At 36.8% G+C, this 20290-nt stretch overlaps 1 protein-coding gene across 1 annotated transcript in view; it reads left to right on the top strand.

The window, feature by feature from the left end:
- LOC137399909 (tRNA-uridine aminocarboxypropyltransferase 1-like) overlaps positions 1-15073 on the top strand; it is a 37871-nt gene extending 22798 nt beyond the window's left edge. The window contains exon 6 of the mRNA XM_068086174.1: positions 14582-15073. Coding sequence (XP_067942275.1) covers positions 14582-14829 — 248 coding nt within the window. The 3' untranslated portion in view covers positions 14830-15073. The remainder of the gene's footprint in view (positions 1-14581) is intronic.
- Positions 15074-20290: the final 5217 nt, after the last annotated feature.

The raw sequence follows: 20290 nt of genomic DNA, 5'->3' as shown, positions 1-20290 counted from the left end.
TATTAATAACCAAGCCTTGCTTTCAAGAGTCGGTTATTTTTGTTTATTAATAACCAAACCTTGCTTTCAAGAGTTGGTTCTTTTTGTTTATTAATAACCAAGCCTTGTTTTCAAGGGTCGGTTACTTTTGTTTATTAACAACCAAGCGTTGCTTTCAAGGGTTGGTTACTTTTGTTTATTAACAACCAAGCCTTGCTTTCAAGAGTTGGTTATTTTTGTTTATTAATAACCAAGCCTTGCTTTCAAGAGTTGGTTATTTTTGTTTATTAATAACCAAGCCTTGCTTTCAAGAGTCGGTTATTTTTGTTTATTAATAACCAAGCCTTGCTTTCAAGAGTTGGTCATTTTTGTTTATTAATAACCAAGCCTTGCTTTCAAGAGTTGGTCATTTTTGTTTATTAATAACCAAGCCTTGCTTTCAGGGGTTGGTTATTTTTGTTTATTAATAACCAAGCCTTGCTTTCAAGGGTTAATTATTTTTGTTTATTAATAACCAAGCCTTGCTTTCAAGGGTTGGTTATTTTTGTTTATTAACAATCAAGCCTTGCTTTCAAGGGTTGGTTATTTTTGTTTATTAACAACCAAGCCTTGCTTTCAAGAGTTGGTTATTTTTGTTTATTAACAATCAAGCCTTGCTTTCAAGAGTCGGTTATTTTTGTTTATTAATAACCAAGCCTTGCTTTCAAGGGTTGGTTATTTTTGTTTATTAACAATCAAGCCTTGCTTTCAAGAGTCGGTTATTTTTGTTTATTAATAACCAAGCCTTGCTTTCAAGAGTTGGTCATTTTTGTTTATTAATAACCAAGCCTTGCTTTCAGGGGTTTGTTATTTTTGTTTATTAATAACCAAGCCTTGCTTTCAAGGGTTGGTTATTTTTGTTTATTAATAACCAAGCCTTGCTTTCAAGAGTCGGTTATTTTTGTTTATTAATAACCAAGCCTTGCTTTCAAGGGTCGGTTACTTTTGTTTATTAACAACCAAGCGTTGCTTTCAAGGGTTGGTTATTTTTGTTTATTAACAACCAAGCCTTGCTTTCAAGAGTTGGTTATTTTTGTTTATTAATAACCAAGCCTTGCTTTCAAGAGTTGGTTATTTTTGTTTATTAATAACCAAGCCTTGCTTTCAAGAGTCCGTTATTTTTGTTTATTAATAACCAAGCCTTGCTTTCAAGAGTTGGTCATTTTTGTTTATTAATAACCAAGCCTTGCTTTCAGGGGTTGGTTATTTTTGTTTATTAATAACCAAGCCTTGCTTTCAAGGGTTGGTTATTTTTGTTTATTAATAACCAAGCCTTGCTTTCAAGGGTTGGTTATTTTTGTTTATTAACAATCAAGCCTTGCTTTCAAGGGTTGGTTATTTTTGTTTATTAACAACCAAGCCTTGCTTTCAAGAGTTGGTTATTTTTGTTTATTAACAATCAAGCCTTGCTTTCAAGAGTCGGTTATTTTTGTTTATTAATAACCAAGCCTTGCTTTCAAGGGTTGGTTATTTTTGTTTATTAACAATCAAGCCTTGCTTTCAAGAGTCGGTTATTTTTGTTTATTAATAACCAAGCCTTGCTTTCAAGAGTTGGTCATTTTTGTTTATTAATAACCAAGCCTTGCTTTCAAAGGTTGGTTATTTTTGTTTATTAACAACCAAGCCTTGCTTTCAAGGGTCGGTTACTTTTGTTTATTAACAACCAAGCCTTGCTTTCAAGGTCGGTTACTTTTGTTTATTAACAACCAAGCCTTGCTTTCAAGGGTCGGTTACTTTTGTTTATTAACAACCAAGCCTTGCTTTCAAGAGTCGGTTATTTTTGTTTATTAATAACCAAGCCTTGCTTTCAAGGGTTGGTTATTTTTGTTTATTAATAACCAAGCCTTGCTTTCAAGGGTTGGTTATTTTTGTTTATTAACAACCAAGCCTTGCTTTCAAGAGTCGGTTATTTTTGTTTATTAATAACCAAGCCTTGCTTTCAAGAGTTGGTCATTTTTGTTTATTAATAACCAAGCCTTGCTTTCAAAGGTTGGTTATTTTTGTTTATTAACAACCAAGCCTTGCTTTCAAGGGTCGGTTACTTTTGTTTATTAACAACCAAGCCTTGCTTTCAAGGGTCGGTTACTTTTGTTTATTAACAACCAAGCCTTGCTTTCAAGGGTCCATTACTTTTGTTTATTAACAACCAACCAAAGAATCTTTTGTTTCATTTGAACTGTATAAATTTTAACCATAGTATGAGCCTCCAACAGACTTTTGATTAAATCAATATGTATGTGTAGTTTGGGCTCTATCAACAGGAAATACTTTAATTTGGTCAACCTTCATAATATGGGGATTATTCCTGTATGTGGTATTAAGCTTGTACACACAATCGCTCAAATTGAGGATTCGTGATGCGATAGGCCGCAACGATGGGCTGGGATGATGTCACCACTAATGATAAGGTGTACACACTCCGAGCGATCAACTGCGGGAGATCGTTAACCAACAACCAATAAAAATTATGCACAAGCATTCAAATGAGTTAACAGAAGAAGTTTTTGGGAAATTGAGAAAAGATAAGGTTATACTACAATTTATTTCCTGAATTGAGAGAAGATGCCAACCCAGCCTTCTCCCATCATCAGTATTTTTGCATGACAAGAAACATGTTTGTTTATTGTCTTAGCAAGATCCAGCATAGGTGAGTTTATAACTTTCTCGTCTATGAATCGCCTAAATTATGCAGTATTGTTCTTAGAAGTAAGTATAATGTAAAATTCATGTGTAAAATTGTGTTAGATAATAGAAAAGCGGGATACTCATATGGGAGAATCTATTGCTGCTGATATGAGACAGCAGTGCTTTGGCAGAACACTACTCGGCGGCAGGCTGCTCATTTAACTCAATTAAATATCATTGAAAAATCGGCAACTCAACTGTAAGCAGGATTATCAATAAACTTGCGATGGCCTGCGGGATGTCCTAATGCCGCTTTATCTGAAACCTCAAACACCCAATGATTGGAAAGGAATAGCCAAAGGGTGAGTAGGTGACAAGAATTAATGGTGAGCTTGAAGTCATTATTAGGAAAGTATAATTAAAGTTATTATTACTAGAAATTCCCCTGTCATACAGCCCACGACCAAAGTGATAATGAAAAAAGGAAAGGTACTGCCCGTCGAGAAACGCAATATTAGCAGTCAAATGGCACTGCAGTGCAATAGGAGAACTGCAGTGGTAGCTGCATTGGTAGCTCTGATGTACTAGGGTTATTATGTACAACAAACAGCAATAATGAAAGGAAAAGATGATATGTTTATAGTTCTCCCTGCGATAGGAGAAATGCAATATTAGAAGTAAAATGGCAAGCTGCTGTGTAATCCCACGACCAAGCGAGCGGAGCGAAGTTTGAGAGTTTTTATAATAATTGCATGTGCACACAACTTATGAAAATTATTCATCAACAACGTCGCAAACCCTTGTTTCAAAAACTTCAACAAATTTAACCATCATTTTGTAGAGTCCTTAAAGTATAATAACGATACAAAACACATATCAGCCTATTTAAATATGTTACCAAGGCTTTGTAAATTGTCGACAGTATCTTAAAACTTACCCATCTGATCCGATTATACACAAATAGACAGATTAATTTGACCGAAAATCGCCACAAAACGTTTGAAAAGTTTGGTTTAATAAAAGTTAAGACCGGCCTACGATACGCCAATAAAGCCGTGCGACAGATAGTAGAACTATTTAGCAGTGCGCATTTCACGAGAAAACTGCTCTATTCACCAGTCTATGGCATTGTTTATTTGTAATCAAATTTATCCGAAGGTTTCTGTAATAAATGTAGACCATTAGAGGCGTAGACCGATTTGCAGGTACGAAATTGTGGTACACAGTTTATCAGCCCATGTTTTTTTGTCCAATCACCGAAGTGGTAATTTCTGCTCTAACTCGGGTCTCTTACCAGATACCTGGGAGTTTGAGCACTCGCCTCAAGATCTTAGCTGTTCCCAATAGCGCACTTTTCTGCAACTCACCTGAGTTGATTGCTGTCGGTATCTGGGCAAGCCACATTTTATGCGCCGGTGTTATTGTGCCTAGTGCCCCAATGACTACTGGAATTACAGTTGTTCTTACATCTCAGCATTTTTCAATCTCTTCTCCAAGAGGGAGATATTTCTCTACCTTTTCTTTTTCTTTGCGGGCTATATCGTAGTCATTGGGTATTGTTATATCTATTATAGTAGCCCTTTTGCTCTCCTTGCCCACTACCACTATATCTGGTTGGTTTGCTAGGAAATGCTTGTCAGTCCGGATGTAGAAGTCCCAGAGGATCGTAGCGCGGTCATTTTCATTGACCTTACCAGGAGTTTCCCACCAATGTTGTGGTTTATTAAGGCCTATACTCATTACATAGACTTCTATGCGCAACACCTGCGACATGCTTATGCCGCTCAGTGTATGCGTTTCCTGCTTGCTGCTTGCATCCACTGATGATGTGTTGGATGGTCTCAGGTGCATCTTTGCACAGTCTGCATCTAGGATCGTCTCTAGTGTAATTGATTTTTGTTTGGAGTTGCCTTGTTGGGAGCACTTGCTCCTGGGCTGCCATGAGTAGCAACTCTGTATTGGCCGTTAGGTTTCCTTTGTTCAGTCACATGTATGTCTGGTGAAGGTTGCCAACCTTAGATATTTGTCGGTGGTAAGCACCATGAAGGGGTTTCATTTGCCAGTCAATTCCCTCATCATCAGGGAGAAGCTCCATTGTCAGAGCAGCCGATAGCATAGGCTTTGATGCTTTTTTCTTCCTCCTTCACTGTCTGCTGTACACTTTTGAGTCCCTTACCGCCATCTTTCCTATCGAGATACAATCTAGTAGTATCAGGTTTTGGGTGGAGTGCTCCATGCATGGTCAGCAGTTTACGAGTTGCTATATCTTTTTCCTTGATGGTTTCTTCAGTCCACTTTATTATGCCTGCTGGATATCTTATTACTGGCAGTGCGTAAATATTTATTGCCATGACTTGATTCCTGGCATTGAGCTGGCTTCGTAGGACCTGCCAAAGGTGTTTCTTGTATTCGGCAATGGCTTTGTGACGTACCTCGGCTTTGTGGTTGATGTTGCTTTGCATAATCTCCAAGTACTTGTACCCTTCTTCTATATCTTTGATGGTACCATTTGGCATTTTTAGGCCATCTGTGAGCATAGAATGGCCTTTCTTAAGATATAGCCTTCCAAATTTCTCAATACTGAAATTCATTCCGATGTCCTTGCTGTAAACCTGAGTGAGGTGTATTAGCGAATCAACGTCCCTTACTTTGTTAGCGTACAGCTTGATGTCATCCATGTAGAAGAGGTGGTTTATCTTGGTGCCACTCTCAAACTGGTACCCATATTGAGTCTTCTCCAGCATATTGTTTAAAGGGTTTAGGCATATGCAGAAGAGCAGCGGTAATAAAGAGTCACCTTGATAGATGCCTCGCTTACTTTGTACACTCGCCAGCTTTTTGCCATTAGCTTCCAGTTCTGTCTTCCATTTGGTCATTGACATCAATGACCAAATGGAAGATAGAACTGGAGGCTAATGGCAAAATTTTATCCCACGACCAAACGAGCGGATGCGAAGTGTGGGAGTTTTTATGATAAATGCATGTGCACACAACTTACGAAAATTATTCATCAACAATGAGACGAACCCTCGTCAAGAAATTTCATCAATAATTTTAAGCATCGTTTTGTAAAGTCGTTAAAGTATAATAACGATACAAAACACATTTAAACCTATTTAAATATGTTACCAAGCCTTAGAAGGGTTACCACAAATTCCTAAAACTAACCCATCTGATCGGATTATACACAAATAGACAGATTAATTTGGACGAAAATTGCCACAAAACGCTTGAAAAGCTTGGTTTAGTAAAAGTTAAGACCAGAAATTGAAACGCCGAGCGACAGATAATAGAACGATAAAGTCTTGCGCATTTCACGAAAGAATAACGTGCACGTTTTACTTGTCTATAGCATTGACGAATTGCCGAAGGTTTTGGCAATTAACATAGGAGCACAGAAATCGTTTCATTTTTGCCGATTTCAATTTTTTCATTTTCATTCGCCAACACGTTTGAATACTTTCGCATTCTAATTGATGTCCATCACAGTGGAAGTGAAGCAAATGACGATGATATTTTTTTAACGTTTCTTATGAGATTATTACAATAATTAATTATAAGTTTGGATGACTACAGAACAATGACTATGTAGTACAGATTTTCTAAAAATCTATATGAATATCACAACTTCGTGATATTGTTAGCTATGCCGTTTTGAAATGTAAAAAAATTGGGCATTGGTTTGATATTATTACTGTATAAATAATATTGGTTATTCTAATAATATCAGTGCATTTTACTTCTAATATTGGCCAATATTGCATTTCTCTTTTTGGAGAAGGAGAGATATAAACAAATAATCTTTTCCTTTCATTCTTGATATTTGTTGTATATAATAACACCCACACCCAGTACATTACAGCTACCATTGCAGTTATCCTATTTGACTGCTAATTTTGCATTTCTCAACCATCAGTACCCTTTCTTTTTTCCAATATCACTTTGGTCGTGGGCTGTATGACAGTGGAATTTCTAGAATGAATATTTATTTTATTAATATTTATTTCTGTTACATATCGTTGTCAAAACAGTTCTGCATTCAACAAAACCAACTTTCAAACTGTATATTACAATATATTTTACTTCTAATATTGCATTTCAGAGATATAATAAACATATTTCATTATTGCTGTTGTTAGTTAAATTACGTACAGTAAGTTAGGTCTACAGCTTGAATCAATATTTATTTTATTATTGTAAAACATAAGTTTGAGATAGTTAAATATTTATTTCATTAATATTTATTTCTGTTACATATTACTTTGGTCGTGGGCTGTATGACTGGAATTTCTAGTATATATATATATACATGTATATATAAGTTTTAATATATATATATATACAGTCAAACATGGATAACTCAAACTTTACGGGACCGAGTGAAAGTGTTAGAGTTATAAGAGCGTTCAAGTTATCAAAGCACTGTCATAAGTCCATGTATTTATTAGTAGATACATGTACATATACAAACTATAATATAAATCAAAAGCATAAATGGCTTGTTTCAAATTAAATGCTTCTAATGTAAAGTTTAAAACTTTTTTATCAGAAAGTTATAGAGATTTTTTTATCACTTGAGATTTGTTTGTTGTTTTTGTGTTGTGACTGCCAGGACGTTTTCAGATTAAAATTGGCAAAACTTGATTGCTGTTGAAATGCTCCGAAGAAAAGACATCTTTTTCTTTTGAGCGTTTTACTCCCGTTTTAACAAGATCAATTTTGCCGATTTTTCTTGAAGTTTAAGCGGAGGTTATCTCGCTTTTCCTAGCCTTCGTAGGATCATCGCTAAGCGGATGTTTGGTAAAAATCAAATTTCACCAAATCTTTAGAACAGTTGATGACCAAAATATTTTGTCGATGATGCTAATAACGACCTACTAAAAGTTGGGGTTTATCTCTATGGCTTGGAATAAAGTGATATTCCGAAGTGATAACAACCGTCTCGGTAGCCGTTGGGCAAAAAACTGTTTGAGTTAACAACGTTGCGGTCAAGTTATTTGAAGCAATTTTATTATTGCGTGGGAACGGACCAAACAATACCGTTCGAGTTAACCATGTGTTCGAGCTATCCTAGGGCGAGTTACCCATGTTTGACTGTATATAAATATATTTATATATATATATGTATTTATATATATTAATATATATAAATAGCATAAGTACAACAAGTACAATGAATAGCATTACTACAACCGCATCTGATGAGTGCATCGCACGAAACAAATTTGTAGCGCAGTCGCTAAAAGTTTACTTTCTTAATATTTTTTCAAATCTATATATATATTTCTCAAAGTCTGTCTGTCTGTCTGTCGGAAATCCGGCTATAGATCTTAAAATCTTGACTTAAATTTTCCGTACCGAAGAGGATTGGATCTCGGACCAAGCCGTTCATAAGTCTTACACTTAGCCCACTGGACTATGGAAGTCGAATTGTTAGCTTGCCAATATAAGGCATTACTTCAGAGCAATACCTAACTGCTTTACGTATGACGCGGGTCATAGCATAACGTCACGAGAAGCTGTTCCTCACATTATTAAACTGCCTAATAGCAAAACTCTCACTACTTCTCATTGTTTATAAAACAAAAAACTTTTCTCATGGTATGTAGTTTAAAAGTTAGAATGGCAAATGTTGTTATATGTTAAATACAAATCAATTTTTTGTGCAAATACTCTTCAATTACACGGGCAACGCCGGGTGGCACAGCTAGTACAGTGAAACCTCGGTTCTCGACCATAATCCGATCCAAAACCCTGTTCGAAAAGCGATTTGTTCGAACACCGAAATCATTTTTCCCATTACAAATAATGTAAATCGTTTTAATCCGTTCCAACACCCTGAATGTTTACCTTTTTAGTATTTTATACATTATTTTATGCATGAAATTGCACATTAAAATGTTGACCAACACCTAAAAAGCAATGTATGTCTCAGAAAATGTTAAGCAAAATGGCAAAGACACAAATAACATAAACATAAATGTAACCCAGGCTAATCGTACGTTCGCGTTATCGTAATCTTCCATACGAAAGATTACGTCAACATGAACGTGTAAAGATAAAAAAAAGGATAAAGAAAAGAATTATGAATAGGATTTTTTAGGATACAGGATGTTCTTTACTCTTAAAATATCTATCCAATGACACTTGCTTCTGCCTTCTTTTTAGCACTTTTCGGAAGTGGTTCATGATAGTGTCGTTAAAGTCATTATGACTCTGGTGGCTGCAGCTTTATCGGGGTGGTGGAGTTTGACGAAATTCTGTAACTCGGCCCATTTGCTACACATTTGTTTAATCTCGGACGTAGGGGCATCCTTTTTCCTTTCTTTGGGGCGATCTACACCCGTACGCCGCTCAGCATCCCACCCTCACGTACGCACTCACGCGTCGTACCGGCGTTCAAACTTCGATTTTTGTTCAAACTACGAAGCAAGAATTTCTCGAATTTATTGTTCGGACTCCGATTTGTTCGAACTGCGAGTCGTTCGAAAACCTAGGTTCCACTGTATATATATATATAATAGACCCCCGAGTAAAACATCAATCTGGAAAAAAGATAAGTAACATTAACTTATTCCAACACTTGTTATACATATTATATATATAATAATACGTATTATATATAATAATCCCACGACCAAACGAGCAGATGCGAAGTTTGAGAGTTTTTCTGATAAATGCATGTGCACACAACTTATGAAAATTATTCATCAACAATGAGACGAACCCTTGTTTTGAAATCTCATCAACAAATTTAACCATCGTTTTGTTGAGTCGTTAAAGTATAATAACGATACAAAACACATTCAAGCCTATTTAAATATGTTACCAAGTCTTTGTAAATCGTTGAAAGTATCTTAAAACTTACCCATCTGATCGGATTATGCACAAATAGACAGATTAATTTGGACGAAAATCGTCACAAAACGCTTGCAAAGCTTGGTTTAATAATTGTTAAGACCGGCCTACGATACGCCAATAAAGCCGTGCGACAAATAGTAAAACTATTTAGCAGTGCGCATTTCATGAGAAAAACGTGCTCATTTCGCCAGTCTATGGCATTGTTTACTTGTAATCGAATTTATTCGAAAGTTTCTGTAATAAACGTAGACCGTTTGAGGTGTAGACCGAATTACAGGTACGAAATTGTGGTACACAGTTTATCAGCCTATGTTTTTTTGTCCAATCACCGAAGGTTTCATTATTTAAAACATTAGCCGAAATTCTTTACAACTTATGTACAAGCTAGGGCCGAACTACAACGCCCCTTTATGACGAGGACATTTTTGGTTTTGATGCAGTTTGCAGAAAACTTTCAGACGCGTCAATGCTCATACTTGCTTTCTGTTAAAGATAGCTATCAAAACCATTCTACATTCAACGCAACCAACTTTCAAACTGTGTATAGTACGCAGTAGCTTGCCATTTTACTTTTAATTTTGCATTTCCGAGTTATAATAAACATATTTCCTTATTGTTGTTGAATTACATACATTACAGTAGATTAGGCCTACAGCTTTATAACACTTTTATAACAGCGTTTATTTTGCTCCAGTTTGCAGAAATCTTCCAGACGCGTGAACGCTCATACTTGCTTTCTGTTAAAGATTGCTATCAATACCATTCAACACAACCAACTTTTAAACTGTATAGTACACAGTAGCTTGCCATTTTACTTCTACTTTTGCATTTCAGAGTTATAATAAACATATTTCCTTATCGTTGTTGTTAAAATACATACATTACAGTAGGTTAGGCCTAAAGCTTAAATTAATATTTTTTTATCGTTGTAAAACAGGTTTGCGATAGTAGTAGATTAGGTGTGATTTTTTGTGCAATTAGGTGTGATTTATTATTGTATTAAACCAAGCTTTTCAAGCTATTTCTAGAACATTTCTATTTCAAACAAGTCTCATTTACACTATACTCTGTCAATTCCTACTGAGAACTACTTTTTCAACAACCAACAGTACTCTTTCTTTTTTCCATTATCACTTTGGTCGTGGGCTGTATATGACAGTGGAATTTTTAGTATAGATATATATATATATAGCATAATTTTTTAGATATAAATACAGAAATCTAGATAAGTATCTATACTATAGATACTTATCTAGATTTCTGTATTTATATCTAAAAACAAAACAAAAACATGCGATTTTTGTTTTGTATGTGCGTGGCGAAAATCCTTGCGCGCGTGACCCGGCTAGCCCGTGCTATTCATCGTATAGCAGTATAAATCAAATTTCACCAAACGTTTAGAAAAGTCGTTGACAAAAATATTTTGCCGGTGGTGGTAATAACGACGCTTATGAATTACGAAAAGATGAGGTTTACCTTTATGGCTTTGAATAAAGTGATTTTCTAAAGCGATAACAACCGTTTCGGTAGCCGTTGGGCAAAAAAACAGTTCGAATTAACAGTGTTGAGTTCGAGTTATAGCAATTTATCATTAAGTGGGAACGGACTAAAGAAACCGTTCGAATTAACCATGTGTTCGAGCTATCTGTGGACGAGTTATCCATGTTTGACTGTATATCTACAAGAAAATGTAGGCCTATTACTTAATTTTGCAGATATTAAAAACGGCTTGGCAGTACCGCAAAATTGGGCACAGCCGTAGTACCATCAAAAAAATCTTTAGAAAAATAATAACAGTAACATATTGCACACCATCAGTCACTATACACTTCCATCTTGTAAATTCGAATGATTATTCTTATAACTGAATCTTATAAAATCGAATAATTATTCTTACAATTAAACATTGTAATAATCTTATAAGAATCGTGAGAAAAATATCATCGTCATTTCCTTTACTTTCACTGCTTTGGACATCAGTTGGAATACCAAAGTACTCATTATAATTGTCCAAAATGTTTAGAGTCCGGTAGAATCGGCAAAAAAGAAACGATTACTTTTCAGTACTTCTGCGTTAATTACAGAAACCTTCGGCAATTGGACAATGTCATGGACTGGTGAAATGTGCACGTTTTTTCTCTCGCCAAATACGCATGACTTAGTGGTTCTACTCTCTGTCGCACGGCCTTATTGGCGTTTCGTTGGCCAGTCTTAGTTTTGATTAAAAAAGGCTTGTCAGATTTTTATTTCGATTTTAGGCCAAATTAATCTGTCTATTTATGTATAATCCGCTCAGATGGGTTAGTTTTAGGATATTGCAGAAATTTTTCAAAGACTTAGTAACATATTTAAATAAGTTTATATGTGTTTTGTTTCATTATTATACTTGAACGACTACACAAAAATGGTTAAATTTCTTGATGAGATTTCCATACAAGGGTTTGGTAACGACCATTAACGGATAATTTTTTAGGAGTTGTGTGCACACACGCATTCATCATAAATCTTCCAAATAGCTTCGCTTGTGTTTAGTCGTGGGAAAAAAAGTATAACTTACGAGGATAGATTTGTTACTACTTCAGGTTAGAGGAACATTGGAAGTTCCCCCCCCCTGCCTAGAAACTATTGATGGTAAACGCATTAGAATGCAGTGTTCACTAGCAGCTGGCTCTGAATATTACAATTACAAAGGGTTTCACTCCCTCAACTTGATGGCAGTATGTTACGCTAATTTGAAATTAATTCTCGTTGATGTAGTCCAGGCTGGACTTCGGAGCGATGCTGGTGTGGTTGAAGCATGTTCCTTTGGGACTGCTCTTATGAATGGCAAGTATATAAAACACGGTATGATAGGTGATATGAAAAGATGATATATTAAGTTGCATGGATGGTGATGTGCAGTAATGTTTAATTGGCAACCTCGAATAAATATTTGCTAACATAATTAATATATCCTAATTGTTCAGTATTTGTGTCAATACGTAGGTACTATGGCAATACCTGGAGATGAACAAATCGAAGGATACCCAAATGCATTGTCATATTGCTTTGTTGGTGACTAAGCTTTCCCATTGAAAACATGGCTTATGGGACCATTCCCTGGACACGCAATAACTAATGAACAGCATGTTTATAATTACAGACTCTCTAGAGCTCGGTGAACTATTGAAAATGCTTTCGGTAAGCTAGTTTTTATCACCTAAAATCTTTGTTGGGTTTTTGGAAAAAATGAAGTTATTAGCTTAAAATAACATCATTTTACAAGGTGTGCTGTACTGTTTCAGCTGTACTGAGTTCTAGATGGCGTGTTCTTCAGCGAACAATAATAGGACACTCAGAGAGAGTATCTACCATCGAGCGTGCTGCACAATCTGCTGAAGTGTTGTGAACCAGCATATCATATGCCAGCAGGATACACTGACACAGATGACGAGCTAGGCCTGTGGAGAAATTCTGGAAGACCTTTAGATAAAGTTAGATAACCTGCACCTAGAAATTCACCAACTTATGCAATCGACATGAGGAACCATTTTATGCATTACTTCAATTGCAACAGCGGCAGGCTGGGTTATCAAGAGCACCATGTTTTAAGCCGTACGGATTAGACAGTGAATATTTTATATCTGCGTAGCTCCTAAAAATGTGTTTTTATTATATAGTTAATTGGTTAAATAAATATAGCATCGATATAAAATATAAAATAATCTAGTTGGTAAAGTTATTAAGCATATCAAAATATGAAGGTGGAGGTGCTTCATCAACGCCCTCACTTGCTATCACATCAAGGATTTTGATTTTTGCTCTGAGAGCTTTTGCATGCGACGTTTTTCGAAGGTATTCTGCTACCTCCAATCCAAAGTGATAGTGCATATCTTTTTCTTTTTTCTCCCTAGCAATCCTTTCTTGCGCTGTATTTGAAATGGTTTGGAATTGCATTCTGCAAAATTGGACAGTGATGTGCATGTCAGTTTGAATACAAAGATGCCATAAATTATGCATACTTCACAACTTTTAGTGTTTTACATATGTTTACTGGAATGAACCTTCTGAATTTTCTGCGGTCCTCCTTCTTTTGGTCGGTTGCATATCATGCAAGGTTGGTGTTGGTGCAGACGAAGGTGCAGATAAAGCAGCAGAAGGACTGCAGCTTTATCTGCACCTTCATCTGAGGTAGGGCTTTCAACGCTTTCTATAAAAGCTGCTTCAAACAGATGGCCTCTCCTGACTCTGAGTTCATAACATGGTAGTTACTTTGTGTCTTAAATCAAGCTGAAAAGCAATTGAACCACAAACAGTTACTACAAACTCATAATAAGGTACTTAATGAATTCGTATATTATCTGGTGAAAGAAATACTCGCAGACAAGACTTGTAAACTAACGATCTTCAGAATTGCCGAGCTGCTTGGTTATCTGTGCAGCAGTCTGATTAAAAGCATTCATCTTCATGCTCTTAGATTTTTATGTATGAAGATGAACTAAAGTCATAGACCCAGGTATTCTTTGACACAGCTAATGATTAATTCGTTGCGTGCGTACTTCTCCGCCATGCCTGCCCATTGACATTGATCTTCACAACTGCTAAAATTGGATCCAATGCTGTTCACAATCAGCCAGTCAAGATGCAGACAGTTGCGATCATCGGTGTCAAAGTTCAACATGTTGAAAGTCCATCGCATCGTCGCCAGCAACGATTGCGTTGCCCGCTCATCACAAAAAGTCGTCATTCCAGCCCATCTTTGCGGTCTATCGCATCGCTAATCGCCGATTTGAGCGATAGTGTGTATGAGGCTTTAAAACTTTTTTCCCAGTACAATCTTTTTCATCTTGTGTTATGCAAGAGATAATACCTGTATTTGCAGATAAAAGTTTCTTATCATTGCATTGGGTGCCATATATTTTTGTGTTTTTGGATAACAAACATATCGGTAAACGTTTTTGGTTAGCTTTAAAAAGTGATCTATACTTGTAGTGGATTTATACCACTCAGCCCAGTAGTAAGCATTTGGTCATACTATTATTATGATGTTTTCGTGCAAATGAAAAACAACATCATAACTTAATGCTTTTTAATGCAGCGCTGCCCAAGATAGCTTTGAAGAATTATGAGACACAGTTTTGGAGGCCAAATGGCTCGAGAAGAGATGCGAGCTGTCTCGCTACTATTGAGGCTGTCTATTACTTTCTACGAGAGTATCATTCTATTTATCTCGGGCTAGAATACAAAGGAGAGTATGACAATCTTCTCATGATATTCAAGTACATGTATCTGAAGATACGGGACTACCATGATGGGGGAGATTATTTGAAAGCATACAAAACCTGATCACTCTTTTCATTTAGTGTTAGCTGGAAAAAAGTACCTTGAGGCGCGTGCAAGCATGGAAGGTTCTGACTCTCATGGCATTATAATGGGTTCTTTGTGGCAGACTCTTAATTTGAATTTTCCAGTTACTATGTTTACTCTAACATGGCTGCAATTGCATGTACTTATGTTTGCTCATAATTTGTATCTATTGATCTCTCATACCTATTATAATATAGAGGTTTTTAGAAGATTCACAAATACATATAAAATGGAAACGTAAGTTTAAACTGAAATCCACTTGCACCAGAAGGAATTTTGTATGTTGTCCTCCATATCGTAAGTTGTCATACTTGCTTAGTCCCTGGTTCAAAGCTAAATTTTCAACATCTCTTCTAATGGCTTCTTATCAGGTAAGCTTTGGTTTGGTTGTTAATAAGAAATCTATCCTCGAGACCAGTATGAAGTATGGTATGGTGTAGATATAGCGGCACTAAGCAAAACAAGATTGCTAAGATATGACAGCTTGGAAGATCAGAACTGAATATAAGAGAAGCTGGGGTTAGATTTGTCCTAAAAAACGGATTTCTGCCATTGTGGAAGAAGATCCAACACATTTTCATGACCGGATCATGACAATGGGACTTTAATTACAGAAGAGGTTATGTGCAACCTTCATAAGCGTATATGCTCCAACAAAGAGAAACATTGAGGAAGCAAAGGAACAGTTTTACAGTGATCTGATGGGTACAATCAGGAAGGTTTTAACTGATAATAAATTAGTATTGATCGGTGATTTCAATACAAGGACAGGATGAGACACTGTGAAGTGGAAAGGAGTGCTTGGTAGTCATGGAGTGGGAAAGTGCAGCAGCAATGGAGAGTTACTATTAGTTCTCTGCTCGGAATACAGCCTTGTGGTTAACTAATCAATCTTTAAGCACAAGGAGGAACACAAGAATACATGGATGCACCCAGGGTCTAAACACTGGAATTTACTGGAATATATCATTGTCGGACAGAGAGATGTGAGAGAGGTTATGGATACTCGCGCTATAAAAGGAGCGAACTGTGGGACAGACCATGTAACGGTAAGATCTAGGATGATGATAAGGGTAATGCAGCACAGCAAGTCTATGTCGAAGTCATCATCCAAGTTGGATACAGGTGCATTGAGAGACCAGATAGTAAAGGAGCAACATAAAAGAGAGATGGATGAGAATCTAGAACACTGTGTTGAAGAAAATGGGGATTTAAAACAAAAGTTCGAGGACCTGAAAGATTCCATATACTCAAGAAGCAGTTAATTGAGGAAAGAAATAAGGCGAGGACAGCTACACTCCAGTGCAATGCCAGATCAAGGATGATGAATAATTTTCGGGAGTTGTGTGAACATATGCATTTATCATAAAGCTCCTAAACGCTCGCTTCGCTCGTGTGAAAATGGTAAAATGGTCATGGGAAAATAAAAAATAATATAAAATTTATTGTTTTTGTGTGTTTCCCTTGAGTGAAATACTACAATGGTTCTATGTGGAATGGTTAGCTTCTGGACCTTGAGTTCAAGTTCGCCCATGACGAATTTCGACCGCAGACAAAGTGGCACGTCTGCCCGCAATAATCAGACAGTTGATATAAAACAAAATTCAGCCAACAAATCAATCAATGGAAATATCACTTCTATAATTTTCTTTGAAATTGTTTTGACAGTATCGCACTGATGCCAACAATGAGCCCAAGTATCAAGGCTCACAGCAAGTAAAGTGTAGTATTAGGTTTGCGAGGTCTGCAGGTAATTATTTTATAATCGACAATAAAATACCTGTGGTTTGTTTCCAAGTGTCTGTGAACTCCATTTTCTTCTCAAGGTAAAAATGACAATATTATTCTGTCAAGATTCACTAGCTCAAGCAAAAATAACAATATGCTTGTATACTTATCCCTGTTTGTTATGGCCTTTTTAGGTTCAATGAGTATGTATCTATTAGGCATGTAGCGGTAGCACTTTTGTAAAGCAGGTGGCTGAATAAACTCTCTTCTCTCAGGGCTTTATGGCTTCCTGGTTTGTTACCTCTTGGTGAACTGTATTTGCTGTGTATTTCCTTCTAGATGAATCGATACACGGCAAGCTGTTTGCTGCCGGCTCCTTGGCTATCTTGGGCTTATGTTAGTCTTCTCTTGGCTTCTCTCTCTCTGCGTCTCCTCTCTGCTGTCTGGCTCGCTACCAGTTCCTTTCTGCTTTCCTATTGATTTTGCCCCTCTTTTATACTTGACCTTGAGCCACCGTCAAATTTTATTGGTTGTTGTGTTTTACTTGCGGTTTTTGCATCATACTTTGTGTAATATCTATTTCAAATTCTCTGCAGTGAGCTTGGGCTTACTGCAGAGCTTAACCAACGCTACAACCTGCTGAACCTAACAGGAGGGAGCTGAAACTAACTGAACCCGAACGAGTGCGCTGAACCCAACGCTGGTGACAGTACAACCTGCTGAAACCAACAGGAGGAAGCTGAACCCAACTCACCCGTGCTCTGCTGAAACCAACAAAGTGAGCTAAAACCAACGCTATAACCTGCTGAAACCAAAACTCAAGCTTGGGCAAAAAATTATATTACATATGCATAAACCATAATGGAGAAACTTAACGCATGAAGTATTTCGATAAAAATAACACATATGCTGCCAAAACAGAAACCGTTTTCAAAATTACTACATGTATTATACATATCATACATTCATTATACTCATGAATGTATGATATGTATAATACAGTATCTGTAAAAGATGGAATAAACTACTGCAACAACTGAACGGAAATTAAAAACAGTTGTAATAGAGGATAATCAAAATGATGCAAACAAGGAAATGCAGGAATTAGTGTAATCAGATGATTAAACTTATACATACACGTTACAGAAACTGTTTAAAAGGAGATTTGTATAGCACTGGATATTGAGCCAAGGTGCATCAGAGTTTCTTAGAACTAAATCAGATTAGAAATAGCAGCACAACAATAGCTACAGATGAATATTAGTGATTACATTGTTACTAGCCTTTAAAAAGTACTGCTTTAGTATTTTATGCCGCAAAGATGCACATTGCAGTTTGAATATATGATTTTAGCGTAATGATGCTGTCGGAGATCATAAAACGACTAAGGTTTCTCATCAATGAAGCAGTGGTTGGATATGCCATCTGCTGTATCCTTAAGGTGTTTCCCAAGGCATAGTGCATCAATAGATCCTACACCGCTGATAACACACAGCACACGATGGAGTGGATCTATGTTTGCGTTAATACTAAAGTATCGATCTGCAGCCAGCAGGATCCTGATGAACCCTCTGATGGACGCCATTGTTTTGTAGCTCGAGTAGAGTATAGAGATGTCGGTACTGGATACTTGACTTAGTGGCAACCATCGACTGATGGCCAATGTCACATGACAGCATTTTAGTTAGCTTTTGCACAATGTAGCCAGCTATATAGACTATACTGTTACCTATAACAGAAATTTGACATCTGAAATCATTGTGAGCTCCGCAAACTGATCAACTTCTAGAGTAGCCAGTCTGATGAGAATCTCGTTTTGAGCAGTAACATTACCTGTCTTACTAGCATCTGATTTTGCACCACATTTGCTGATAAGTTTGCGAAAGGTAGCGAAACAGTAGGATTATTATTCCAACCACCTAAACAAAAGCATCAATTATTACAATTACATAAAATCAACAAAAATGAAGGTCTTATTCACATAAACATAGTACCCTTAAGATACAGCAATACAGCTAATAAAATAAGCAAAAATAAAAGTGGTCAAAATGCTACCATAGGGCTATTTAAAATGAAAATGTGGCAATTTTCACTGGAAGTCATTCACACACATCTTAGGCATAAAGCTTAATAGAAATTTCGGAAACTAGATTTCTTTCTCACATTGAACACAATGAAATATGGAGCCTTACAGTGCCATGTGTTCCATGTTCTCAAACCAAGTTGTTGAACTTGGGTTGCTGTTCAATATGGAGCCTTACAGTGCCCCGGGTTTGCAACCCGAGTTGATAAACCGAGTGATATTTACAAACTTGAGTTTGGAAAAATAAGGTGCAATATACTGGTATTATAGTAGAATAACCGTAGATCTGGTTATATTAACAATGGTACACCGTCAGGCACCTGTTAGCTAATAAAAATTAAACTATGTATGTACTGTAAAATTAGAACTTATGGCGGATTAGAGTGTCCCGGGTTTGCAACCCGAGTTGATAAACCGAGTTATATTTAATAACTCGAGTTTGTAAGGCTTCATACACAGGCTTATTACGGCTTATACGCAGGATTATGCTGCTCACTCAGCTTATTGTAGCTTTTTCAGCTTATTGATATATATATATATACCTTGAAGATATATATATATCGATATGGGAACCAGGCTTAAAGCTTAGTTCCCATATCGTTTGCTATACTCCGGCGGTAAAATCGCGCAGCAAAACGTTTGCGACGTTAGGCTCGGCGGCATATGTTCACATATAACCTGCATTGCTAAACATAATCGTGTAATCAAATAAAATGTTCGCGAGCCATGCCGTTTCTGTAATGGTGACCTTCACCCGTACAGTGCATTTCGGGAAGGTTTCGCATGCGGCCTTTTGCGAAATTTGGACATCGCGAAGCTATTGCGATGCCGCTAGTCACTACCGGCGGTACTTGGCGCGTAGGTTCCCATTTCACCACTAATAACCTGCAGTGCTGTCGCCGGTGCTTTGCGACATATATGGGAACCAGGCTTAATCTAGTATCGGTTTTGTCTGCCACTAATGCAGTGAGTGAGAGATCCTTTTCTACATTGAAGAAAATCAAAACAGCGATGAGGTGCACTATCAGGCAGGCTCGTCTAAATAATCTTCTAATATTACACATATATAAAGATATTGAAATACATGTAGATACAGAATCAGTTGTGAAAGATTTCTGCCATGGACACATTGACAGAACAAACCCTATGGCAATAAAGAAGTAATAGCTCTTGTTCTTTCAATGTTTTTTTTACAGAAATCTGTATTGTCATGAGTTTTATATCGTTCGTCGAATAAAGAAAAAGTTTTGCCTACCATGAGCCATAAGCAATATATTTATGTAGATTTCGATGCTTACAATTGATTGCACTTATGCATACTTTGAGGGTTGTTGATGCCTAAAAAGTCCAGAGCTCCGCGGCGCTGCCCAATATCTTGTTGAAATGGGGGGCTAACACCGCCCCTTAAACCCCCAAGTGTTCATAACTAGTCGCCTAAAATTTGCAGCCCCAACGTGCAACCAGGGAATACAGGCCTGAGTGCGCAGGCTGCATGCATGCTTGCAAGTTGAAATGGAAAAAGGCTGCTACCTCATATGCTTTTCACTGTCAGAAATCAGAAAATGACAACTGTAACTTGATTGTTTTATCACCAAAGCTGCTCAGCTCTGCTGAGTCATATGCTCAGCA

The sequence above is a fragment of the Watersipora subatra genome, chromosome 1 (genome assembly GCF_963576615.1).
Source record: "Watersipora subatra chromosome 1, tzWatSuba1.1, whole genome shotgun sequence".
Lineage (NCBI taxonomy): Eukaryota > Metazoa > Bryozoa > Gymnolaemata > Cheilostomatida > Watersiporidae > Watersipora > Watersipora subatra.
Note: the sequence above shows the minus strand (reverse complement) of the source record. Positions and strands in the feature narration are given on the sequence as shown.